Source organism: Malania oleifera, chromosome 6 (assembly GCF_029873635.1).
Source record: "Malania oleifera isolate guangnan ecotype guangnan chromosome 6, ASM2987363v1, whole genome shotgun sequence".
NCBI lineage: Eukaryota > Viridiplantae > Streptophyta > Magnoliopsida > Santalales > Ximeniaceae > Malania > Malania oleifera.
The window spans coordinates 27,621,508-27,649,359 of NC_080422.1; the positions used below are offsets into that span (position 1 = coordinate 27,621,508).

At 34.4% G+C, this 27,852-nt stretch overlaps 1 protein-coding gene across 1 annotated transcript; it reads right to left on the bottom strand.

Moving 5' to 3' along the window:
* Positions 1–1,879: 1,879 nt before the first annotated feature.
* Positions 1,880–26,569, bottom strand: LOC131158524 (receptor-like protein 1). The gene is made up of 6 exons (XM_058113393.1): positions 26,385–26,569; positions 13,795–13,967; positions 13,699–13,704; positions 4,647–4,802; positions 4,348–4,515; positions 1,880–4,212 (listed from the first exon to the last, which is right to left on the bottom strand). Exons 1-6 carry the CDS (start codon positions 26,567–26,569, stop codon positions 2,723–2,725), a joined length of 2,178 nt encoding a protein of 725 aa, XP_057969376.1. The 3' UTR covers positions 1,880–2,722.
* Between the last annotated feature and the right edge of the window lie 1,283 nt (positions 26,570–27,852).

Consider the following 27,852-nt stretch of genomic DNA (forward strand, 5'->3'; position numbering starts at 1 on the left):
TGAAATATTCTCTAGAAACCTGTGACATCAATTTTAATAGTATAGGGAAGTAATTTCGATATATATCTATATATATATATATATATATATATATATATATGCAATTGCGTACATAAAGAATAAAAAAAAATATAGATTTTGATAATGTAATTAGCATAAAAATTAAAAGATTTTGAAAGAATGAAAAAAAAAAATTCAAATCCTTTTGAAAATTTGGGTCAAAACATTTTCTTGCCTTAATTAAAAGTTAAAATATTTCTAAATGAAACATTATTGAATTAAAGATAACAAATTATTATGATATTTAAGTGAGAGTTGTGTAACATAAGGAGAGAGAATGATATATTCAGCTTTGATTAGTGAAGGAAAGTTAGTACCACATTAAAGTAACAACTAATATGCTATGTAATATTATTCGTTTAGAGGTGCAGCACAAAAGTTGATCCTCAATGTTAATCCACTTTCTCTAATTTTTATTTCCCAAAAAAAATATCCTCCAAGTTATGAGGAAATTTCAAGCTCCTATTGGAGGAAAAAACAGTTGATTGATCCAAGTTCTCTTAGATGATTTTTTTTTTTTTTTTGGAAAAAAAAAAAAAAGGAAAAGAAAAATTTTAATCTTAACTTTCATTATGTTTTATTGATATGACAAAATCAAACATTATTAAAAATTTATCGGGTAAAATGTGCATTTAGTGCCACCCTTTTTAATCTAACATTGCTTCACACTAGGGAAATAGCTGGGTATGATTTTCATTACCATTATATTTATTAGTAAAAGCACCATTAGCTACAACACATATAATATATACGGTTTTTAAGTCCGAAGTTGGTGTGCTTTTCCTACACCATATTTTTTATTTGTGGCAATTTGAAAAACATTAATAATTTTTTTAAAAAAATAAATAATCTAAAATATTAATAATAATAAAATAAAATAAAAAACACAATGCACAGTCAAATTTAGAACAGCTGAGAGAAGTCACAAAAAAACAGATAAGACGAACTCTGAAATAGATAAACAATAGGGAAAAACAACTTAGAAAAAAATAAAATAAAATGCGCCAGTTAAAGTAAAGATGGAAGTTTCATGCCTTTCTATAGGCAACTCAAAAGTGGCCCAGATGAAAATGCGACAGTCATTTTTACATTTTTTTTTTCAATGTTTTTTTTTTTTTTTTTTTTAAAATTTTAAATTTTACCAATAATTTTTTTTATTTTTGAATTTACATCACTTTAGGATTTTTGAATAAAGAAAACAAGTACAACAAAAAAAATATTTAAAAAGAAAGAAGAAGAAGACGAATTGACACCCAGGCACAATCTGGTGTCCAGAACATTATCTCCCCATAAGATGTATAGGTTTATTTTGTGATGTGTAGACGGCTTGATACACTTGGTGCCATAAGATGCAGTACTACAGAAGCATGAAGCATAGGAGAAGAACTAACAGACAAGAAGAAGAAGAGGTGAGGAAGAGCTAAACAAGGATGAATAAGGAGACAGAAAATGCAACCATAAAGAGCCAAACAATATTTAGACATGTTCTGTTACCAGTTATGCAATGCAACGGAAGGTCCAAATTCAAGCTTTAATTACAAGATACATGCATACATACATACATACAGAAAGGATAAGAAATGGTTGGTTTTTACAATTGCAGGATTTTGTAATTGTGATTTGGGTATTTGAATATCTGGGTGTTATGTTTTTTCGGAAAAAAGGATAAATGAACTCAGAAATCTATAGAACTATAAAATGATCAAATGGAGGGACCAAGAAGCTTTCACTGCAGTTGGGACACGCCATAACTTTTCCACTGATCTAAATATAATGTTGCAGCTTTAACTCTAGGAGCTTCCATTGAAGACCAGCAAACTTGTCAAACGTGCTAATTTATAATTCAATTAACAGTACACATTATATTGGACAATACATAAGGTCTGTCTATCACACCTAAAAAGACTTTGATAATCTTATACCAGCCAAACTTATAATTAATTACATAACAACTATCAGCGCATGTCTGCTACAAACTTGCGAATAGCATCATAAACAAAGTAGTAGCACGAAAAGAACCATTTTTCAGCTAGATAGAACAACCTTCGTCGCCAAGTAGGATTGACATAGAGAACAACTATGACCCCCAAGAAAAATGTGATGTATGAAGCAGCAAAACTTGCAAAGAAGGTCACTGGTTCCACTTTATACCATTTCCCGTCGCTTTTTTCCGGAGAGTGAGGTGCCGGCTCAACAACGGGGCTGCAGTTTTTTTTCAGTATTTGCCCACAAAGAAATGGATTTCCAATGAAACTACTTGCTTCGAATGTCAAGAAATGCCCCTTGTCTGGAACTCTACCTGATAAATTGTTATGAACCACACTGAACACTGCCAAGAAGTCTAGATCAACAAGTATTGAAGGGATTTCCCCATTCAAATGGTTGTAAGAAAGGTCCAAACTTTCTATATGGCGTAGGTTTGAGAAAGAACTTGGTATAGGACCGGCAAATCGATTGTGGGACAAGTTCATTGCATGAATCCAACTTAGATTTCCTAGTTCATATGGGATTTCACCTGTGAGGTTGTTACATGACAAGTCCAATCCAGACATGTTATTTAGGATCCCACCCTTGTAGGACCTGAGTATGTTTTTTGTGACAAAGCCAACTTCTTCTTGCAATACATAATATTGAACTGTCACCCCAACAACTTTGTGCCCCTTCAGTAAACCTCCAAGTTCCCAATACGGAGATCGATCCCACATGAATTCAAAATTTCGTGAAAAGCTGAACTGTAAGCCCCTAAATTTCCAAAAGTGATTTTGCTAAAGCAGTGGGGTATTGACCCAGAAAGAGAGTTATTGGAGAGATCCATCATGCTTATTTCACTTAATTGACACAACTCATTTGGCATTAGTCCACTCAAATGGTTTCCACTCAACAAAAGGACTTTTAATCTAGAAAGCGATCCAATCACACTTGGAATCTTTCCAAATAAACTGTTATACCTAATGTTTAGTGATGATATTCCTGAAAAATTCAGAAAAGCTTCTGGTATTGATCCTCCAAATCTATTCCCTTCTAAATGCAAGTATCGCAAACGTTGAACCATTGAACATGAAGGTAAAGTTCCCGAAAGATCATTATAAGAAATGTCTAAATATTCATAAGGAATATTTTCACATGAAAATTGACCACTGAATAGATTATTCTGCATGTTGAGTACAAGCAACGAGAACCCATTGCCCATCAAATGAGGAATCTGACCAGACAGGTAATTGTTGCTAATATCTAAAACTGATAAAAAATACAAATTTGTTAAATTGCTTAGAGTTCCAGAGAAGTAGTTATGGTCCAGATGCAGAAGAGTTAAACTGCTCATATTGAAGTGTTTTGAAAATATATGACCATGAAATCTATTGTGAGACAAATGCAAAAACTCCAATTGGGTGCAAGCTGCAAGCAATTCTTTTGGTACCTCTCCGGAAAATTTGTTGAAGGACATGTCCAATTGCCAAATCCCACTGATGTTGCTAATCGAGGATGGAACACGTCCTCCAAAAGCATTTCTGGATATGTTTATACGTTTTGTTTGCGGCAGCATCTCCCCTATGTTTGACTGAATTTCACCGACCAACTTATTGTCTGAGACATCAATATGGAAGCAAGCTGTCAGTGGCAAACGAAATTGACCCACCAAAGAGTTGTTCCTAAGAAATAGGTAGTCTAGTCCTGGATTGTTTTCTAGCAAGAACTTGGGAAAATGTCCTGTCAAGTTATTGTGGGAAAGATCGATGCTTATTAACTTGTATTGGAACAAAAGGAATTTTGGAATATGACCACCTGAGAGTCTATTTAGGTTACAGTTTGATAACATAAGGACCTTTAGTTGAAATTTGGGAACCTCAATTGATAAGTCAGTTTCCACCTGGAACTTGTCATTGAAACTGAGGAATTGAACAACCTCAAGCTTGGAATGATTTGCAAATGAGCTAAATGAGAATAAGCCCTCGAAGGAATTGTTGCTAAAATCAATGTACTCCATTGCTGTTAGGCTGGAAATGAGAGATTCAGAAAGCTTCCCCGTGAATTGATTCTTGGAGAGATCCAAAAGCCTAAGATTTGTCAAATTATTCAAACATTGAGGAAGGGTCCCTTCGATATTGTTATCACTAAGATCCAACTCTTGAAGTTTGTTTAGTTCACACAAATCTGCAAAAGAAATCAAACCAGTAATGATTTCACAGCTTTGATTTTCTTTCCATGGGACAACATGGAACAAAACTATTTGCAAGGAAAATTTAAAATGAATGGATTGATAAGCTAGACATGCTGCTTAATTCTTACCTGGAGGTAAAGTGCCATTAAGCCTATAGCGAGCTGAAAAAATAGTCTTAGAGCCAACTAAAGATAAAGCCTTGAGAGAATGTAATGCTCGTATACTTGGAGGAATACTCCCACTCAAAAGATTATCCCCCAAATTTAAGACCTCCAAATTCCTAAAAGCTAACATATCTGCAAAAGAAGTGTAAAATTTGAAAAAGAAAAGATCATTCCTTTTTTCTCTCAATATTTTTTGTCCATTACTATGAACATAAGAATTAAAATGAATTGAACCAAAAAGCAAGAAGGTTTCAAACACATACCCAAGTCAGAAAGTTGTCCGCTAATTCCATTTGACTCAAGAGATAGATATCTAAGAGCTTGGAGCACCCTTAAAGGCTTTAACACTGATTGGTCAAAAGAATTGCTACTCAGATCAAGGTAACTTAGCTTGCTCAGTTGGGACAGTCTTTCAGAATCTGAGACAATTTTAAAACATTTTCAAATATATGCAACAATGTATTTTTTTTAAAAAAAAAAAATTATGGTGTCATACATACTCAAATTTTTGCACTCATCTAAAGAGAGAGAGAAAGAGAGAAAAGAAAAAAGAAGAGAATTTATATGTAAGTGAATAAGGGTTTTGAGTTGGAATTTAATATGGTATTCCTCAAATAAAAGTAAATATGATGAGCAAAATAATAGTCTATTAACTTTCAGACCTTGTGTAACGAAATATAAGTATTACTTCCAATTTAAAAAGCTAAGATTGCTCAAAGAATAAGCTATGTTGTGTCTCACATACACTGAAATGTTTTGAATGCCTTGATTCCCTTCTTACCACAATTTAATCCTAAAATGTTTAGCATAGAAATTTCATTGTCAACCTCTTAGGTGCTCCTAAGAGACCTCCAATAAAACAAATGAACACATTACCCTCAACAATGGCAAGGTAAAGAAATTTGGTGGCGTTTGGAAAACTAAAACCAAATTTCATAATTTAATTCAGCCTAAGCTAATACTTTAAATTGCTTCACATATTGCACTTCTAACGACCATGTCCAAATATCATACTTATTATATGCATTTCAAGATGAATGGGTGCCAACAAAACCAGCAAACTATCCTAACCGAACTGCAATCGGTTGGTTTTTTTTTATTCTTTGGATCCTTTACTTTTGGTTTAGGAAAAGTAAGGGAACCGAGTTTTCCAGTTTGGATTTAGTTTTTTACCTTAAAGAACTATTTAAACTGAACTAACATGTTGAGGAAGGCCATAATTCATGGCAACTGTTGGCCTCACAAGGCTTAGAATCTTATTTTGATGATAGACAAATCAAAGGGAATTTATATATTTTGTTAGTGAATTTCAGGACTCAAGTGTGTTGATAAAAGATCAAGATCAAGTACTTAAAAGTCTATTGAAGAGCTTGTACTTAAAGTTAGAAGAACTTGATGAAAGTATGTACTTAAGTCAATGAGCTATGATTGTAAGCAAAGCAAATACATGAAGACATTGAGAGCAAAACAAATACATGAAGACTTAATGATTAGAAAGTCATAGTCCTTAAGAAATCTCATGTAAGTACTTCAAACAATTCAATATTGATGCATGAAGTTCTTAGGAATTAATATTGACTTAGAGAGCTATGTTTGAAAACCCGGAAAAATAATTTTCAAAAGTCTCATTTCAATATTCCAAGTTTAAAAGCTAAAAGGAGTTTTTGGAAACAAAAGTTTTAAAAGCATATGTTTTAGCACGATTAGGCGACTGATGCTTCATTATCAGTTGACTAACATTTAAATGCTAAAAATATTGAGCAGATAGAATAGAATCAGGCGACTGACCTCTCAGGATCAAGGCGACTAACCCCATTCTGTGTTTGAAAAATACCCTGAATTGTAAAGAATTAGGTGATTGACCTCAGGTCATAGTAGACTGACCTTCGAGAATTTAAATTTATAACAGTAAGGGAAAGTTTCCAAATTTGATTGCTTGCCCTCAAATTTTCAAAAAAATTGGAAATACTCCAATTAACTAGGGCAACATGAAAATTTACTTTTTAACTCTATAAATACATGTTATTCTAATGAATTAAACACAACTAGTAGGCACATACAAATAAAAATTCAAGAGTCCATTGCTAAAATTTTCTAAACCTATTGTTGTGTTATTAGCTGACAAAGCCACAAGTTTTCTGATTTGTTTGTACTAAGAATTTCAATTCTAAATCAGAAATCTGGTAGCAATCATTTGAGCTTCATCTTTCTATATTGATTATTGATTGAAGTATATTGTTATTCAATTGTACTAATCTGCTCTTGTTGAGAGTGTTACTTGTACACAAGTTGTTTCTCTTGCTATTATTTGACGATTTAGGATTTTGAATTGTTAGCTAACGAGATGGGGTATTCTTATTAGAGAGATATTTTTTTACGGTTCGGGTTATTAAATCGTTGGACTAACAAGAAGGGGTATTCTTGTTAGAGAGGGATCTCCAACTAATAAGGAGAGGTTGTAACTTTGCCTGGTAAGAAAGTTGGAAAGGAAATTCCTCATAGCAGTTGCTTGGGTAGGACGTAGGCCGTGTAATGCCCCAAACCCTTAATCCCGGGTCCAATGCGTTATACCTGATAAAATCGTTGATAATCCATAATTCATAATATATGCAGCGGAAAACATATCATAATCTCCATATAACATAATACCAGAGTTTACTAATTCTAACTATCAACCATAATAAATTAATCATCCACAGTATTCAAATATATACATGTCTCCAAAAACATTATCCACTAATACCAGTATGTTTCACAACTATCCTTTCATAACCGAGTAAAACATAAAGATATAAAACATAAAAATATACGTATCGAATTAATATAAAAATATACCCTTTTCTTATATCTTCCAAAAATGTTATAAATATCGAGCTCTTAAAGCTCAATCTTGAGAAATCCTGAAAAAAATGAATTCAATATTCGGGTGAGACACATCTTAGTAAAGGAAGAAACAATATATTAAACTCAGCGTGTGGCCATTATGAGATTATACATATCATTTTATAATATTTGCAAATCATTAACAGTAATACTGAAAGTCATTTTCTGATCCTAAACAAACATATGCAAATGTTTAACCCACAAGATTACCCGAGGATAGGGGTGATTACCTGCCCATACAAGTAGCACCCTTATGCTCAGATACATTTAGCAACCCAAAGGTCACAATTTAAGCATACCAGGGCCACTCACCTTACTCAATAAGCCCTAAAGTGTTAGATGATCTCGTACTCACGCATTCAACAACAATTTATCAGCAAAGGCCCTAAGGATAGGGAAATCTACCCGCCATATAAGTAGGTTCCCTCTGGCCTAGTACGTTATGCGGTTACTACCACATCTGTAGCTACCAGTTGCACTCGCCTTACTCAGCAAGCCCTTAGGCGAAAAGTAGCCTCGCCAATCTTAATTTGTTCTACGTACATCATACTTCTAATATCATAATACATCATTCTTTTCTGTCATTATACATTCATACACATTCATTCCTATTCATAACTTAATTTTGCATTTCATTTCACTTTAAGTGACTCTTTCCTATTTACATCATTTACCTTTATCATTTCGTTTCATTGTCATTTCATCGTCATTTCATTGCATACATTTCATTTTATTACTTCGTACTACAGCTGTCTTTATAAGCTATCATCAGTTAGTCTACGTAGAAACGTGCTAAATCTGCTAACAAAACTCCTCTTAGCTATCATCAGTTAGTCTACACAGAAGTGTGCTAGATCTACTAACATAGCTGTCTTTCAGCTGTATATTTTATTCTCATTGTTTTACTTACTTAGCCTGCATCTCATACATTTAACATATATTTGCATAGAATCTCATGCCACACAATTTAGCAGTAAAATTCAAGACATTGCTGTAAAATAAGCCAACCAACATTTAACGTTTATATACTGAAAATACCTTTCATTTAACCTTTAGCTCTTCTCCCTACTCTCTTTAATTTTCTACAAGCATATAACCTACGTGTAATTAATTAATTACTTGCTGAATATTGAGAGTTGCTGAAATTTCTTATTTTGATCCATACTTAAAATCAGCATACTATATTGATTGGTTGATTGAGAAATGAGATTATCAAATTTTGAAGCTCACTGAAATATTGAATTTGTTTCACATTCAAAACCAAGAAACATATTGGTTATTATTATTTGGTTGTTAAGTGGTTTGAAAATTTCAAAAGTAACCTTGAATACTGATTTAATTACGTTGCTGAAGTTAAATTGCCCTATTAATTACAGGAAAGTTTCAAGCCTTGTAAAATCAAATCTCTGAGATTATCTTTCACATTATAACTATTTATTGATGGAAAGGTACTTCAGATTTTGAATATTCTGAGATTTGTTTATCTATCATATATTGGTACTTAGAATTTACAAAACTAATCTTGAACATCATACAAGAACTGAACTTGGATTGATTATTGGATATACTTGATTGTTAATCAATATTACATTATTTAAAGTAATTGTTGAAGTTTGATTGGATTAAATTTTATGTTAAAGCGTTGAAAGCTGAAATTGTTGAAAGTTCAGCTTGTTGACTCTGTGAGTTAAATCCCATTTTGATAATGACAATTCACTTTGTATCTTACCTGTGCACTGACCTTTTGAACAAAATTAACCATAGCACGCAAGGATAGTAAAGATATAGTGGAAGCCATAAGGATCAAAATGATCACACCGCAGGAAGGCATTTGAAAAGCAAAGGAAGTGAAGACCCATTTATCAATTATATTTGCAAATTGAATTTTTGGGTCTGTAATAATTATGGTCTGTAATAACTACATCTCATGCATGATAAGGATTATATGCTCAAAAGACCATAGAATGACCATTAGGACTCAAAACCCTTGTGCATAATGCTATAAAATTATTCACACATGGTTGAATAAGTTCATGAACAAAAACAGGGCAATGGTCATTTTGTACGGACCCCAGTCGACCGACCTATAGTGTTCAAAATCCCTTGGTCGAGTGAAGTATTTATAAACGATTTTTTAATGGACTCAGGTGACCATCCAGTTTTTCACACATCTCCCTAAGGTGTCTGACGCATTATACCCATTTGTCACATCATCCTCTGTAAACCGACCTTCAAGAGTAATTTTTTCACGATCGACCGAAATAGACCATTCAGGTAACCGACACCAAATGATGGGCTACCAAACCTATGAAGGGGTTCAAATTGCCTCACCTCAGCCAAACGATACTATGCATGGACAACCAAACCCTTAGCTTTGGATGACCGAACCTCTCGAGTTCACGTGTTTTTACGCCAGAAAATAGAGTTAAGGATATTTAATCTTTTTCAAAATGACCATCGTGTCCCCAACGGTTATAACTTTTGGAGATTCTATATATATCCTTTCAAAATGACCCAGTGAATTATAGCAATGAAATAATAAAATAAATTAGAGAAAAGAAAGTTTTTAAGGGAGTAACAGTAGCATCTTGTCAACGAAAAATTACCGAGAGGACTATTTGCAAGGCCTGAATATTGTCGACGATGAATAAGTGTTCATCGAAAAACTCTCTACTTGGCCTCATCGACGAAGTGATGTGTCTAATCGACGAAGGCAGGTGTATAAATAGCTCAAACTCGGGTTTTCAGTGAGATTTTTGCATGCAACTTTTTTCTCTCCCCCAAAAATCATCCTCCACTCATTCTCTCTTTGATTCCAGCTTCATTCTTTGCTGAATCGATGATATAAAGCTGGCACGCTACTCCTGGGAAGATTCTCTTCATATCTACTGGAGTGGATCATTGGTTAGTCCTACTTGGGCACCATCCCAAAATTTGGGTAAGTTGATTTTTTTAATATTTATTAAGGTATTTGGTATTTCTAGGTTGAGGAAAAGTTTTAGATGAGTTTATACTGAAGTTTTATTGGGGGAAATGTTAATTTCAGGGTATTGTGCTGGGAACACTACAGGTGTAGGATTGGGTATTTTGTGAGCTTCTCAGTAAGACAGGTAAGGGGATAAACTAAGTTGGTCTTCTTATGAAAATATATTTATTATTTTACAACATTTAAGTTCAGGTAAATATGTATATTGTAGAATTATGTTTGGGAATAATGTTGTTGATCAGAAATATGATTTTCATGTAAAATATCATAAATATGATTTTAGAATAGATTTTATGTTTTGAATATTACCCTTTCTATGTGGCATGAGTAACATTTACCATGGAAATTATGTTAATGGAATATTATGTTTTCGAAGAATAATCATGTTTTACCAGTTTTTAGGAAAAATCATAAAATAGTACATGAACTATGTTCTAAATATTATGTTAAACAATACAGAGATTTCTTGATTCAGTATGTTATAATGTGCTGGCGCAAATGTCGTGATTTACATGATATGTTATGCCAGCGCAGATGCTATGATTCATGTTGGCGCATATGCCATAAACATGTAAGATATGGTAGGATCCATGAAACATTAATATGTCAGTTATTGCTATAGAATATGAAACAGTTATGTTCAGTATATTAAACTTATAATATGATATAAGAACCTAGATGGTATGGTTTAGTTCAGTTTCAGGAGCACAGTACCGTAGCTATATGTTCAGAATTATGATAGTGCTACCACACAACCAATAGTGTGGGAGATGGCAATTAGTGTAGAGTGGAGTTGTTCCCCTAGCAGTCCATGACCAGGTGGGACAGACCCATCATACTTACAGACTTATGATTGATCTAACATGGTCAGCCAGTCATTGCAAGGTCCCGCCTTCAGGCTGCACAACCTAGTTATGTTGAGGTAAGAGATGACATCAGCTAACTATCCATCCTGAGTGTTATTTCAATATTAAACCGTTATATAAGATGATTTTCAGGTTTATTAATTTAGTACGTCGTATTATGTTATGAGGAATCATGTTTTATTCAGATATGATATTAACAATTTTTACCAGATATAATGTATGTACTGATATTATGTATAACACAAAAATACTCATATTGCCACACACTAATGTTAGTTTATTTCCCTTACTGAGAGATGTATCACCCCAGTTATATAAACATTTCAAGACACCCAGATAGAAGAGCGAATAGAGCTCTGCAGCGTTAAAGGTCGACTGTCTTACCTTATCACAAAGGGTAAGCCGTTATGCTAGGAGTTTTGGGTTATGACCCTAGGGCACATTTTTTGTCTTTTTGGAATGAGTATATGTATTTGACATGGTTGGAAAAACTCTAGTATTGTACTCGTTGGATAATTGGATATGTATATGTTTTTATGTTTTCCATTACTTAGGTATTAGAGTTGTATTTCAAGTATATCCCTGGTACCCATGGGTCCAGGTGGATTATGTCTTATCAGCTGAACAAGATAACATGATTATTATATTAAATGTATTATGAAAAAAGAATTTATTACGGTAAAATAGGCAGGTCGTTACATATCATATATATCTGTTGAATTGATATATGCTTAGACTACCCTAGGTTGTGTATTTACTGCTACTAGTTAGTTGAACCTAGGAAAAAAAATTTTAAATTTCCAATTCATCTCCCTCTTGGGATTACACCAAAATCATCATAGCTAATATAACACTTGTATGATTGCCTTATCTATTTTGCAAAAACACTTCAGATTGGGGTATTGAAGTTATATATTTGTTCATAACTAAGAAGAATTATTGATTCTAAAATTTGGTTATGTATTGAAGTATTGGATTCAATTACTGAAGTGCTAAATATTAAAACTGAATTTAATAAATCATTCGATTAAAACAAAATTACAAGGACACTTAAGATTAATTTTTGAAATCAATATTGTCCTTCATGTATAAATCTGATTTGGAATTGTTATTCATTGAAGCACTAAAAGTTGTATAAACAACATCACCTGTTGTTGGTTAATATAAATAAAGTGGTTGATAAGAATTAAATTGTTGATTGGAGAGTGTGATTATAATCAACTTAAGTTGAAAAAGAGTTATACTTAAAGAGTTTGCAAAGAAAATTTTATAAACTTAATTCAAACCCCCCCCCCCCTCTTGGAAGTACACCTTACCTTTCAGCAACAATCTTGCTTAAGATCACAACAAGTGTTAAGAAAATTAGTGACTGATATTACGTGAACTTCCTAGTTAAGAGAAGTCAGAAAATCATGTAAATATGGACAGGAGTGTGTAGATTAATTGCATTCAATTTTATGTTTCCCATTTACATATATAAATATGCATTGTATAGAGCTTGTAAAAATACATTAATAACAATTCATTCTTTACTCTATTTTTCTGTTCTCTATTTCCCCCTCATTTCTGTATGCTATAGTTTTATAATGGTATTAGAGCAAATCGATCATTGAGAGATTAAACTTCTGTTTGAGGATAATTCTCCTCAGTTTCGTTCCTCTATTTTTGAATACTATTAAAGAGAGGTTGTATTTCTCATATCTTCTCACATCAACATTACTGTCAAATGTTGAGTGTGTGTTTTATTTTTCAGAATTCCACTACTTTTGATTGTGGGATTATTCTGATGCTCTCTATCATTGAGCATTTTTTCAAATAGTTGGGGTGCACAACCTTTATATTGCCTTTCTATTCATAGGTGAAGAAGGTGGGTTTTGGGCTATTTTTCTTAGGCTAAAGCCCAGTCCACACACACACACACACACACACAGTCCCTCCATTCCATTTCTCTTTGGGTTGCACATTTTATTTTAGCCAACAGACACTAACTTGAGCCCAACCCATGCCACTGAACATACCCGTGCCCCAAGTCAAACTAGATGCATGTTTTTTTTTTTTTTTTTTAAAAAAAAAAAAGACAAGTTCACTTCTCATGGCTGAAAGGCAACTAAGGTGGAAATATGATGATCCTAATCATCACTCATGCCTTCAACAATCATATCATCCTAAACTGATTTTGGTTTCTCCACCACTCACGGAGGACAATTATTCCACATGGAGTCGTGTAATGATTCTCGTACTCCAAGCAAAAAGCAAAATACGCTTCATTGATGGCATGCCACCTTCACCATCTTCCGAATCCTCGGAACACCCACAATGGAGACGATGCAATGTTATGGTAATTTCTTGGCTTCTCAATTCTATTTCGAAAGAGATTTCTAATAGTGTGATTGATTGTGAAACTGCCCACGCCATTTGGGATGATCTGAAGGATCGGTACTCCCAAGTCAATGGCCCTCTCTTATACAAGCTTCAACAAGATATTAATAATATTGTTTAATGATATTTATTAATTAGTGCGTACTTTGCCAAATTGAAGAGTGTTTGGGACAAGCTACGTGCAGTTCAAGGGACATCTACCTGCACCTGCAACGCACGCAAGGAGACTCTCACACAGCAAAAACTAGATCATGTCTTGAAATTTTTTTTTTTTTTTGGGCTCAACAATTCCTGCACTGCGATCCATGGGCGAATGCTTCTGATTGGTCCACTTCCCACTCTCAACTACACCTATGTTATCATGCTTCAAGAAGAATGCCATTGCAACATCTTGCCTCCACCATCCATTGAAGGTATTGCTTTGGCCACCACCAACTATCAGCCATGAAAGGAATGACGCCCCGGTCCACCTAGGAAGTCTATCAAATGTACTCACTATGGCAAAGAGGGTCATATTGCAGATCAATGCTACCGCTTCCATGGCTTCCCTCTAGGACCTCGTAATTTAAAGCCCAGTCAAGGTTCGAAGCATAGTGCTCATCAAGCTTCTTCCAATCCATCTACTAGTAGTCTTCCTTTCACCCTTGAATAGTGCCAGCAGCTTTTGGCCATTTTCAACAACTCTTTTTCCCCTCAATCCATGATACACCAAGTAGGTAGTGTGGAATCTTCATTGTCAGGTAAGTATAATAATGATTCTTTATGGATTTTTGATAGTGGGGCAACTGAACTTATGGTTTGCTCACCCACTGCTCTAACCCAATCTTTCCTAGTACATGGTCGTATTGTTAAACTACTATATGGCTCCCATGCCACCATTACTCATATTGGATTAGTTCACTTTTCTTCCAATCTTATTTTTGACAATATCCTTTGCATCCTTACTTTTCATTTCAACTTAAAATTTAGTCCATAAATTGTGCAAAACCCTTCATTGTCTCGTTATTTTTTCTTTTGATTTTTTTTATATTCAGAACCTATGCTTGATGAAGATGATTGGGATGGGAACTGAGTGGGACGACTTATACCACTTCTTCAACACCAGGAATGCTTGTTATCAGGTGGCTGCATCCACATCCATTTCCCAACTTTGGCATTGTCGTTTGGATCATCTATCAAATAAAAATTTGCCTTTTCTTTCCAATAAATTCCTAAAGATTTGTAGTTCCAATTTAAAATCAGGTTTAATTCATCCATTGGCTAACATGATCGTGCACCTTTTCCACCTAGTTCCATTTCTTCTCTTAAATCTTTGACCTATTGCATGTTAATATTTGAGGGAGCCATCGTGTCCCTTTCACTATTGGGGCAAACTAATTTCTCAACATTTTCGATGATTATACCCATTGTGCTTGGGTTTACTTAATGTGCCATAAATCTGATACCCGCTCTCTCTTGCAATCCTTCATTCACCCTGTTAAAAACCAATTCTCCACCACCATACAATTCATCCAAAGTGATAATGGGCCTGAGTTTGACATGCCCTCATTCTATTCCCCCAAAGGCATCGTACATTAAACCAATTACATCAATAATCCCCAAAAAAATGGAGGAGTTGAATGCAAACACTGTCACCTTCTTAATGTTGCACATGCATTAATTTTTCAAGCCCGTATGCCCAAAAACTTTGGGGGTGGATGTCATTCTTATTGCAACTTATCAACTTATCTCATTAACCAAACCCCTTCTTATATTTTAGGTGGTTTGTCTCCTTATGAGAGATTGCATAATGTCAAACTTGCATACAATCACCTGCGAGTTTTTTGATGCTTATGCTTTGCTTCCATTCACTTGCAAAACCCAGCTAAGTTTGATCCAAGAGCAACTCGATGTGCTTTTCTTGGTTATCCATATGGTCAAAAGGGATACCATTTTTATAACCTTGCAACACATAAAGTCTTTGTGTCTCGAGATGTTTTCTTCCATTAAGATTTCTTCCCTTTTGCATCATCTACTCCTAAGCTGACGGAACTTGTCCTACCATGTCCAATTCCTTCTTTTGACCATATAATAGAAAATTCATCTTCTTAACCATCTTTTTCCTCACCACCTATCTCTCACCCATCCCCATCCACTTTTTTACCCTCTCCTTCACCACCTTGACAATCGAGTTGTCCTACTCAGCCACCGTTATACTTGCAAGATTTTCATGTGGAATAGGTGTACTGAAAAATAAATTTCACAACAGAACATATATAAAGGATCAAACACACAAAGTAGCACTTTGTGATTAATATATAGAACAAATCACAACCACGACAAATAAATGAATTCAATAACAATACAATAACACAAGGAATTACGTGGTTCGGTAATGCCTACATCCACGGGAGCAAATAACAAAGATTCACTATCTTTCTTATCCAAAGTATGTGAACAATACATCAAACCTCTCAACCATCTTACATATACATCAAACACAACATATATGTTAGCCTTGGTGGCTACATGAGTTTAATTGTCATGTTTTGATGATAACAACCCATTAGTGGTTCTAGGTAAACTAATCTTTGCATATCAAGGTATGATAACTACAAACTCAAATGCAAAGATTAAGTAAAATCCTAATAGGCTAGACATCATCAAAAAGGAGAGATTGTCAGCCTTGGTGGCATCATTATCATATTTATTGTGTTTCTCTGGCCAACCACCACTCCCAACTCTGACCAAATGCACTGCAGGAGGTTGCCTCTCTACTTCTCAGGTATGACCACTCTCCTCTCTCTCTCTCTCTCTCTCTCTCTCTCTCTCTCTCTCTCTCTCTCTCTCTCTCTCTCTCTCTCTCTCTCTCTCTCCTTCTCTTTGCGCTCTTTTATCTTCCTCTCTTCTCTATTTCTTTCCTTTTCTTTTTAGTTCAACCAAACAATACTCAGGCCCCTTCTCTGATCTTTTTTATTCTTGTCCGTTCTTTTACCCAAAACAAGTCGAAGTTCTCTTCTTCTTCTCTATTTATTCTTTTCTTTTCTTTTCTAACCAAACATGTAGACCTGGAGGTTGCAAATTTTTTGCCTCCAATTTATTCTCTTTTCTAACCAAACAAACAAACCTAGGGGGTTTTAGGTTGGATTCGATTGAATTTTCTAGTAAATGATTGATTAGGTATGAATATGGTTGAGTTTTTCAGTCAAATATTGACTGAGTATCCATATGACTTGACGAGTTTTAGTCAAAGTATGATTGGGTTTTGAGTTAGGTTGATCGGGTTTCATGTTAGGTTGACCTGGTTTTCAGGTTAAACTAACCAATTTTCGACTTAGATTGACCAGGTTTATAGGTTGGTTGACTAAGTTTTTGGGTATGGTTAACCAAATTTCCAAGTTATGTTGACCAGGTTTTCGAGTTTGTTAACCGTGTTCCAGGTAGGCTTGATCAAGTTTCTATGAAAAGTTGACTAGGCTTTTAGGCTAGGTTGATCGGGTTTTCGAGTTAAGTTGATCAAGCTTTCAGGTTAGGTTAATTGGTTAACCAATTTTTTAGGTATGGTTGACCGAGTTTGGGCATGTTTGACTTGGGTTTTCAAGTATAAATCATGAATTTAACCAATCTGAATCCTTAGGTGGATTTTTAATTCAAATGATACTTAAGAGTGGATGATTTGAATACACTTAAATAGTTTGATTCAAGAACAATTTACTCAAATAATGGTTCAAAAGCAGCATTGAAATCAATCAACCCACACACTTAAAACAATGCAACCAATAACCCAACTTTGTTCCAAACAACACAGAGTTGAATTGAGTCTATCCTAGTTTCCAAAATTTTTCAATTCAATATCAAGATCCCATCTAGACATAATTGGCATTATTTGATGTTACACATAACACTAAATTTGACATTGCAATTAATACTCCTTCCATCGAACACAATTTTAACTTCATCTACACACCACAGCACCCATCAAATTACACTATAAATTATTTTGTTCAATATACCATATATTTTTCTCATCCACTCATAACACATGCTTAAGTCCAATTACCCAAACCCAACCAATCTATAAGACAACCAAGCATTCCACTAAGATGAAGAAGAACCTAAATACATGTTAGAATCTCTATTCTGTTCCTTCTCTTCCATTGTCTTGCACTGTCTCTCTATTTCCTACTTTGATCTAATGGAGCTCTTCTATTTGACTTCTATAAGCTTTTCTCAACAACCAATTCTCATAGCTCCTTCCTTCTATCTATATACTCTTCACCATAATAGACTCTCTTTCTCTAATCTTCTCTAATCTCCCCTTCTATGTTCTCCTCTACTCTCATTTCTTCTGCTTGAAAAAATTGACTGTATCCATTTAAATTTTTTTAAAATTTATATAAATATAAATTTAATTTTTAATATTCATGCTTCTAAATACCAGCTAAGAACAATGCAGAGAGAATAATTAAGGCTCGCATAATAATAATTTTTTTAAAAAATATTTTTTTAGTTCTTTAAAAATTACAAAAATGTTGACTAATTTTTTTATTTTTACAATATTTTTTATGAAATAAATTAGTAAAAATATAAGTTTTTAATACGATTTATTTGTGAAAATAGTTTTATTTTTCACTTATAGTTTTTAAAAGAGTTACAACATTTACACTAAAAAAATTAGCAAAAAATATCTTTTTATTGTTTTTTAGACTTTTAACTCTTCATTTGCATATGGGAGTATGAAATTTTGATCTTACACTTTAATTTTTATGAATTTTGTATTGAATTTCTTTCAAATTAATCCACTTAAAATTCAATTTAAATCTCAAAATCTATGAATCCACATGCTACCTCATATAATTTTTGAAAAATTAGAAAATAAGTTTTTTTTTTTGTAATTATTTTGAACTCCACAAATAAAAAATATATAACAATTTTTTTTGCACATTTTAATAAAAGGTTTATTTTCTACCCTTTTAATATGAATATAAAAATATTTAAAAATAATTTAAAATTGCATAATTCTTTGAAAAACAAGAAAAAAATAGAAAATGAAAATTACTTTCACAACTAAATAGGCTATAAACCTCCCCATGACTTTGCGTCACATTCGCCAACTCTATGTGACATGCAGGGTGTTACAGGCCGAATATTTAGCACTTTTTTAATGGACCGTTTGGCGCTAGGTAAACCCTCTTATTTAACTAGTCTGTCTGTCATTTACCATAAGTCACCCACAAAATACTTTCATTGTCATTCAATCAAACATAAGCGGGAACAGTAAGCAAGTAAGCAGTGACATTTAAGCAATAAATATTGAAGCAATGTAATTAATTAACAACGCCTTCATTAACATTGTTCCTAGCGAAGGAGGCAAGTTAGCTAAACACGTCGACAATAACTAGTGAGTTTTATAAGTTGATGAACACTCACCCTCCCTCGAAAGAGCTTTCTATGTTATTCTCACTTTGGCACTAGGAAACATCAAAGTGACCGATGAGTCATACTACCCTTTTTAGCATAGAGAGAACCCTACTGGAAAATTAACCTATACTAGTATTTACATGATGGAAACTCATCTCAAACGCATAAGACAAGAAATCATAGGCAAGCATAATGCCTTAAACAAGCTCGTCTCGCGATGCTCCCCAACTTATGTGATTGACGTCCTCGTAGACTTTGACGCTAGGTACACTTCAACTTTGTCCATGAACGATTGCATGTCTTATGCAGAAACCTAGCTTATTTCTCCATCGCCAAGGCCTTTCCACCTTACTAATAACTCTCGCCGCCTTTTCATTCCCGTAAGGATGTGAACTCTCTGTATGTAAGGATTTCTTCAACTTCACGTCTATCGAGTTACACTATCTTCAATTCAACCTAGTCCCACTTCTAGGATTCATTTTCTTAAAAAATGACATCCCTATTGTGAATAACTTTCTTGTTGATTAGCTTGTAAATTCAATATCCTATGGTGTTGTTGCCGTATCCAACAAGGATGTACTTCTCTCCTTTATCTTCCAACTTTGTCCTTCTTGCCTCTAGGATCTTGGAATAGGCTATGGAGTCAAACACTCTAAGATGACTCACACTGGGCTTGTGAGTACTCTAGGCTTCATGTGGTGTCTTTGTATCAAGACTCTTCGTAGGACACCTGTTGAGCAGATAGACTACACATGACACTATTTCTACCCAAAAACTTTTTGGCATATTCTTATCCTTTAACATGATCTTGACTATGTTAAGGAGCGTGTGGTTCTTCCTCTCAACTACACTGTTCAACTGAGTAGTATATAATGGTGTGAACTATATTTTAATCCCTTGTTACCTAAGGAATTCTAGGAAAGCTTCATCTTTGTACTCTTCTCCTTGGTCTAATTAAAGTGATTTAATGCGATAGCCACTCTGTTTCTCCATAAGAGCTTTCAACTTTCTAAACTTGTCAAACACTTATGACTTCCTTTTCAAGAGGTAGACCAAATTCTTCCTATTGTAATCGTCAATAAAGGTGAAGAAGTATCGATTTTGTCCATTTGAAAATGGCTTCAATGGATCACACACGTCTGTGTGTACTAGCTGGAGTGACATGGTAGACCTACCTTCGGTATGCTTTCCAAAGCTATTTATATGTTGCATGCTTAGAACACAACTTTCACATATCACATTTGGGTGGTGGATGTTGGGTAAGCCTTTCACCATCTTCTTTCTTCTCAATTGTTTCAAACTTTCAAAGTTCATATGTCCATACCTGAGATGCCATAGCCAATCTTTGTCTTTGATGAAAGCGCTTAAACACCTTAGCGTATCATGTTGAATGACAAACGCAAACATTCGATTCTTTGCCATGACGACTTGAGTAGCAAGCTTACCTTTAGTGTTTTTTATCGCCATCTTCTTATCTTTAAGGCTTATTCGGTAACCTTTCTCAACAAGTTGTTTGAGACTCAAGATGTTAGTCTTCATTTCTAGCACGTAATAGATGTTAGAGATTTAAGCATGATCTCTGGACTTTTTCTTGATCAAAACATTTCCTCTCCCTCGAATTGGGACTTTAGAAAGATCACCAAAAGATAACTCTCCCTAAACTTTCTCATCAAGTTTAGTAAGCAAGTTCTTTCTACCAGTTATGTGATTGCTAGCACCAGAGTCAAGGTACCAAACATTTTGGTCCTGGTGGGTTGAATTATGTGCCATCAGTATCAACAATTCTCCTTCGGCTTTCTCCTTTTCTACAAAGTTAAATTTAGGGATTACCTTTGCATTGTGATGTACTTAATGTCCTAATTTTTTTACACATAGCCTATCCCAAGCCGGAGTAAAGGAGAAGGGTTGTGTTAGATAGCTGACAGCCAGCATAAAATTTGAGAGATCACTATGATATGAATCCTTACTAAATATTTGTTGTGGTGTCCCCTATAAGCGACACATTGGACTTGAACCACGTGGATGTAGTAAAAAGTGGGCGAGGGTGGGCTAGATCGTCACCCTGAAGCGACGCGTTGTGTCGGCACCTAGGTATGAGGTCAATTATGCAAGGGTTCTTGCATCATTTTGGACGTGGGTAAGTAAAAACTTTAGTTCAGGAAACTAGGATGAGATTAGCAACATGGAATATAGGGACACGTACAGGTAAAAACATGGAAATTGTGGATATAATGATCAAAAGAAGAATCAATATAATTTGCCTTCAAGAAACTAAGTGGGTGGGGGAGAAAGATAGAAAAATTGATAAATCAAAATTTAAACTTTGTTACACTAGAAAAGAGAAACATAAGAATAGAGTAGGCATTATTATAGACAAAAACTTAAAAGATAGCGTTGTGGATGTAACTAGAGTAGGGGATAGAATTATAAAAATCAATATGGCATTAGGACAAGAGATAATAAATATCATTAGTGCTCATGCTCCTCAAGTCGGTTTAGTAGAAAATCTTAAGAGACAAATTTGGGAAAATATGGATAGTATACAAGGCATACCAGGGACTGAGAAAATATTTATAAGAGGAGATTTGAATGGACACGTTGGAAGGAATAATAAACATTATGAGAGGATAAATAGAGGATATGGATATAAAGACAAAAATGAGTCTGGGGAGGTGATCTTAGACTTCGCTATGTCATATGATTTTAGTATAATGAATACTTGCTTTAAGAAGAGAGAAGAATACTCAATAATCTTTAAAAGTAGACAAAGTAGAAGTCAAATGGATTTATTTTTAACTAGGTGGGTAGATCATTTATCATGCAAGGATTGTAAAGTTATTCTAGGTGGAAGCCTAACCACACAACATAGAGACTCAATGTTAGATATATGTATTAAAAGATGGAAGAAAAAAAAATAAACCAATGTAAGAGAACTAGATGGTGGAACCTAAACAGAGAAAATATAATAAAATTTAAAGATAAAATGATCAAAGATGGGGATTGGACCATAGAGGATGGGATAGATTCAAATACTATTTGGAATAGATGAGGAGCTAGCTCTATTAAAAAGATAGAAAAAGAGATTTTATGTGAATTAATGGGAAGATTTTCGAATAACAAAGAGAGTTGGTGGTGGGATAAAGATGTACAAAAGATCATAAAACCAAAAAGAATTTGGTATAAAATGTGAAAAAAATGTAGAAATAGAGATAACTTTGAAAAATATAAGGGGGCAAGAAAAGATGCTAAAAAGGCCATTAATGAAGCTAAATATAGATCATTTAATAGTTTGTATGATAGGTTAGGTACAAAAGAAGGGTAAAGAGATATATTTAAACTTGTTAAAGCTAGAGAAAAGAAGAGTAATGACTTAAGAAATGTAAAAAGTATGAAAAATGAGGATGACATTGTCTTGGTTAAGGACAAAGACATTAAAGAAAGATGACGAAGTTACTTTAGTAAGTTATTTAATGAAAACCAAATAAAAGACTTAAACTTAGAATTGTCAAATGAGGAAAAAACTAAAAATATGAGATTTATTCGCAAAATTAGAGTTAACGAAGTGAAGTTTGCACTAAAAAAGATGAAAAATGGGAAAGTTATGGGACCAAATAAGATTCCAATTGAAGTTTGGAAATGCTTAGGTGATAACAGAATTATATTGTCAACTAATTTATTTAATACAATTGTAAAAACTAAGAAAAGGCAAGATGAATGGAGGAAAATCACTTTAATATCAATATACAAAAATAAAGGGGATATTCAAAATTGTAATAACTATCGTGGAATTAAACTTATGAGTCATATGATGAAACTATGGGAAAGGGTAGTTGAACAAAGATTAAGGTTAGAAATAAAAATCTCAGAAAATCAATTTGATTTTATGGCTGGGTTATGTACCATATAAGTTATTTTTCTTTTAAGAAGATTAATAGAAAAGTTTAGAGAAAAGAAGAGGGACTTCCATATGATATTTATAGACCTTGAGAAAGCTTATGATAGGATACCTAGGGAAGTTCTATGGTGGGTTTTAGAAAAAAAGGGGTGTATGTAGTAGGTATACCGATGTCATTAAGGATATATATGATGGAGTAATGACTAGTGTAAGTAAGGACTATGGATGGAGAAACTAGAGAATTTCCAATCACCATAGGTGTACGTCAAGGATCTACTTTGAGTCCTTATCTTTTTACTTTAGTGATTGACCAATTGACTAAAGGTATTCAAAATGAAGTTCCATGGTGTATGTTGTTTACAAATGAAATTGTATTAATTGACGAAACTAGTAACAGAGTAGAGGTTGAGTTAGAATTATTAAGAGAAGCTTTGGAATCTAGAGGCTCTAGGAAAAGTAGAAATAAGACATAAATATGAAATGTAATTTTAGTAATGAAAGAAGGAATATTAGAGACAAAGTTAAATTTGATGGTGAAGAAATAAATAACACTTGTAGATTTTGATACCTTGCATCTATTATGCAAGCTGAATGAGAAATTGAAGATGATGTAATGCATAGAGTTAAAGTAGGTTTGGTAAAATGGATAAGTGCTTCAAGTATGCTCTATGATCGTAGAATACCCTTAAAATTGAAAGGTAAGTTTTATAGGACAGCTATAAGACTAGCTATGCTATATGGAACAAAATGTTAGGTGACAAAGAGACATAATATCCAAAAAGTAAAAGTTGGTTTGATGAGAATGCTTAGATGGATAAGTGGTATAAAATTAAAAGATAAATTAAGGAATGAACATATTTTTGGTAAGTTGGGTGTACCTCCTATAGAAGATAAGGTAAGGGAGGGATGATTTAGATGGTTTGGACACTTGCAACATAGGCCACATAGTGCACTTGTGAGAAAGAGTGACTTAGTTACTATGGGGGGCTGTAGAAGGGGTAGAGGTAGACCTAAAATAACTTGGGAGGAGATAGTGAGTAAGGATTTAATATCCTTGAATCAATCAAAAGAAATGGTCCATGATCGCATAAATTGGCGAAAAAGGATTTATATAGCCAACTCGACCTAGTGGGACTAAAGCTTTGTTTTGTTGTTGTTTTTGTTGTACCTCTGCACTCATTGTTGTAGTGTTCATACATGTGGCTGTTGTAGCACTAAATGTTTCTCTTGTCTACGTTTGAGCAGTTATTGTATCCCCCTCTTCTTCCTTGTCCTCTGCCTCGTGGGACATAGTTATGTTGATTGTGTCCTCCTCTAGTGTGACCTTTTATGAATCTACCGCTTTCTCTGGATTCAAAATTTGTAGAACTTCTTCCACGAGATCCTCGACCTTTTTCTCTTCCTCACTATGACATCGCTCCTTTGTAATTTCTATCTGTTAGCTTTACCGTGATCCCAAGAGGGGGGGGGGGGTGAATTGGTATTTTTAAATTTCTATCCCTTAAGTGTTCCTCCTAACAGCAGTATGTTCACAACCCTATAGTCAATCTAGTGCAAGTAATATCAGAAGTTAATTAAAGCAGTTTAATCAATTACACGTGCACCAGAAAGCAGTAATGAACAGGGTAACACACAGATATGTTATCGAGGTTCGGCCAACTGCCTACGTCCCCGCCTTAGCTAACTAGCACAAGGATTATCACAATAACTTGCTCAATTAAACGGGTGGAGCGGCACCTATACAACCAAGTCAAATTAACACAGGGCTGACCTACAACCTTTACACCAATCCTTACCGGACTAGATTACCGCCCCCTCAGGCCAAACTTGGAATCTCTTAAATATACAATCAAAAGGTACAATGTATGAGTGCTTTCACGTAAAGCAAAATTGTACCACAAATGCGCACAATCACAAACACCACAGATGATTTAAAAATGTAAGCTTAGTGTGGTCTCTATAGTTTAACTCTCAAAGATGTTTTCTATTAATGTTGTGAGTACGTGAGAGTATAAATAATAGTCTGTGTATTTCAAAATATTCAATCAAGCGTGTTTTCACAGAATACCAAGCAAACCTCAAGAATATCAATCAGTAGAATATCTCAATCACGTGAATATGTATATGCTTGGATTGCAGAATAGATAATCTTTGTTTTCAGAAAATGATATATACTTGAATAAATATTGCCACAAAGACTAATGTAACAAACACAAATATCTTTTTCACAAATAGTTCAATAAAGATTTCACGAGATATTTGAGTGAGTTTGAAAATGTTTTTGCACACCAAAGACAAATACAAACTTCCAAAGATATTGCAACGAGAATGCAATACTCGGAAGATCTAGTAAAGTCTTCTTAGGATGAACTTATCAGCAAAGTCCCCTAAGAATCCTTTTGTGTTTGGCTCTCAAAAAAATGAAACAATCTCACAGCAAGGAGAGAGCAAACCTTTCAATCCAAACACTCAAGAACACTTACAGATGAATTAATAACTTTTGAAGGTAAGCTAGAGTATATTTGGAAGAGTATGAGCAATGAGAAATATTTTTCTTGAGAGAGAATTTGATTTTTTATTTTTGCTAATCGATGCTTAATTATCCCAAATGAAAGAGTATATATAGACACACCAAAATATTTGACCATTGGGGACCTATTAAGGATTGTTAGAAAAGATTAATGACATTTAAAGTATTTTAACCCTATTTAAAAATTTTAACTGTGGTAAAAAATTAAGTGCAACCCGAGAGGTCTAATTTGAAGACATCGAAAAAGTCCGGTGTCGGTCGACCGAAGGGTAAGCCCTAAGGTCTTTCTATGGTCATTTTTTGTTTGTATCTAGTTTGAGCTCACAAAATAAATCATACATGTGATGTGTGTGCTTATTACAAATCATATATCCTAATTACTATTACAGACCAATTTGACCACTAAATATATATTACAACTAAAAATCACAAAGTGGTCCTCAAGCCTTAAGCTTTCACATGCCATCAGTGTGTCTGCTAATATAGACCTACACATGAACTAGATATGTATTAAATACAAGAGTATTTGTCATTATCAAAACCAGGGCGTGACCTATAAGGTCAACACTATCTGTAGTGAGGGAAAACCTAGTTTTGAGGGCTTGCTCCAGTGTTTTATCATCTCTCCTTCCATTAACTTTCTGCTTATAAGGTTGGAGTGAGCCCACAAGTTCTTCTATCGAAATGGTTTCTAGATCTTTTGCTTCTTCTATAGTCACAACAATATAATCAAAATTTGGATCCAAAGATCGCAAAGTTTTCTCACTAATTCTCTCGTCATTGAGAGTCTCTTAATTTCTTTTCAATTGATTTGATACAATCATAACTTGTGTATAGTAGTCAGCAATAGATTTAGTAAATTTCATTCTTAAGAATTCAAAAACACCTTGCAATGTTTGAAGACGAATCTTCTTCACTTGGTTTGCACCTTTGTGTGTTCGATGGAGAGAGTCCCAAACTTCTTTGGATGTCTTGGCAAAGGTGATGATTTAAAACGTGGCCTTGTCAAGGCCTTGGTAGATTATGGACTTTGCCTTGCAATCCTTCTTTCGATCGGCTAACAAGGTCATTCTTTGAGCATCAGATATAGATGCTTCGGCTTCTTTTGACAGGCTTTCTTTATAACCATCTTCAACAATGTCCATGACATCCAAGCCACCTATAAGGGCTCTCATTTGGATAGACCAGTTGTCATAGTTCTCCTTTGTTATCTTTGGAATCACCACTTGTGTAGTACCATTTGCCATCTGGTTATATATATAAAACAAAGTGATGGGGATCGATTTTGGCAAATCTGATGCCACCAGTGTCTTCAGAAGGTTTAAAAACCTTAGGAACCAATTTTGGGTTACAACAAACAGGTTTAAAATTCACTGAACTGGCTAAAAGAAGTTCTGGACAAGTTTGGCAGGCCGGTTTAACTTAAGAGAGGTTAACAACGTCAATGATTACCGTTACAACACATGGCCATTTTTGAATGTGCCGCGTGTCGACAACTCGACGCGAGTCAGACAGCCAGGTTGAGTCATGCTTGTGGGTCACTAGTTCAGGTTGCTGGTTGGTAGTCTAGGTCACAGATTAGGTTTTTGGGTTGGATCACGTCACTTAGGTGAAGTGACGCATGAAAGCGCATGCGGTGCGTGTCGATGATGCAGATTCTACTAGTGGTACATGTGAGCATTGTGGAGGTCTTTGGACTTTGTTTGAGATGCAATTTTTACCTGTGGACTCATCTTGAAGCGTTCTACATGATGGTATGCTTAAAAATTGATTTTTAGCAACTTTAAATCTGGGAAAAAATTGAATGTGCCACATGCCGACAACTCAATGCGGGTCAAACAGCCGGGTCGGGTCATGCTTGTGGGTCACTAGTTCGGGTTGCTGGTTGCCAGTCCAGGTCACAGATCAGGTTTTCGGGTTGGATCACGTCACTTAGGCGAAGTTGACGCATGAAAGCGCATGCGGTGTGTGTCGATGATACAAATTCTACTGACGGAACATGTGAGTACTATGGAGGTCTCTGGACTTTGTTTGAGATGTGGTTTTTTCCTGTGGACTCATCTCGAAGCGTTCTACACGATGGCATGCTTAGAAATGGATTTTTAGCAAATTTAAATCTAGGAAAAAATTGAATCCCCTCGGTTCGCCTTTGTTTGGTGAATATCAGTAATCCTAGGCTCTCTAATATCACTGATGGGTGGAGGGGACTCAATCATCGTTGTGATTGAACTAAGTGAGGATGTTGACTTTTTAAGTTCGTCTCCTATTTTGATTTTGACAAACCACAATTTCTCATCTACGTGCTTTGAGTATTTGAGCAGGTTTATGTTTTAGTTAGCACAAATGATGATGCAATGTAGAAGTCGTTATAGCACATAAACGAGCATACCCTAGCATATTCTTTAGAATTGCAAAGGAGCAATGCATGAAAATTGATTTTTATTTTAAGTTGTTTTTTATTTTATATTCTATTCATTCGGGTCTATAATAATAATCAACGATCTGTAATAATTAATGTATGACATGCATG

Bases quoted from the DNA above. Each gene is read 5' to 3' on its own strand.
- LOC131158524 (XM_058113393.1), bottom strand. From the start codon at position 26,569: ATGGCAAATGGTACTACACAAGTGGTGATTCCAAAGATAACAAAGGAG. The intron at 4,516-4,646 runs GTATGTGTTTGA...CTTCTTTTGCAG, and splicing joins CGGACAACTTTCTGACTTGG to ATATGTTAGCTTTTAGGAAT. The intron at 4,213-4,347 runs GTAAGAATTAAG...TTTCTTTTGCAG, and splicing joins TAATGGCACTTTACCTCCAG to ATTTGTGTGAACTAAACAAA.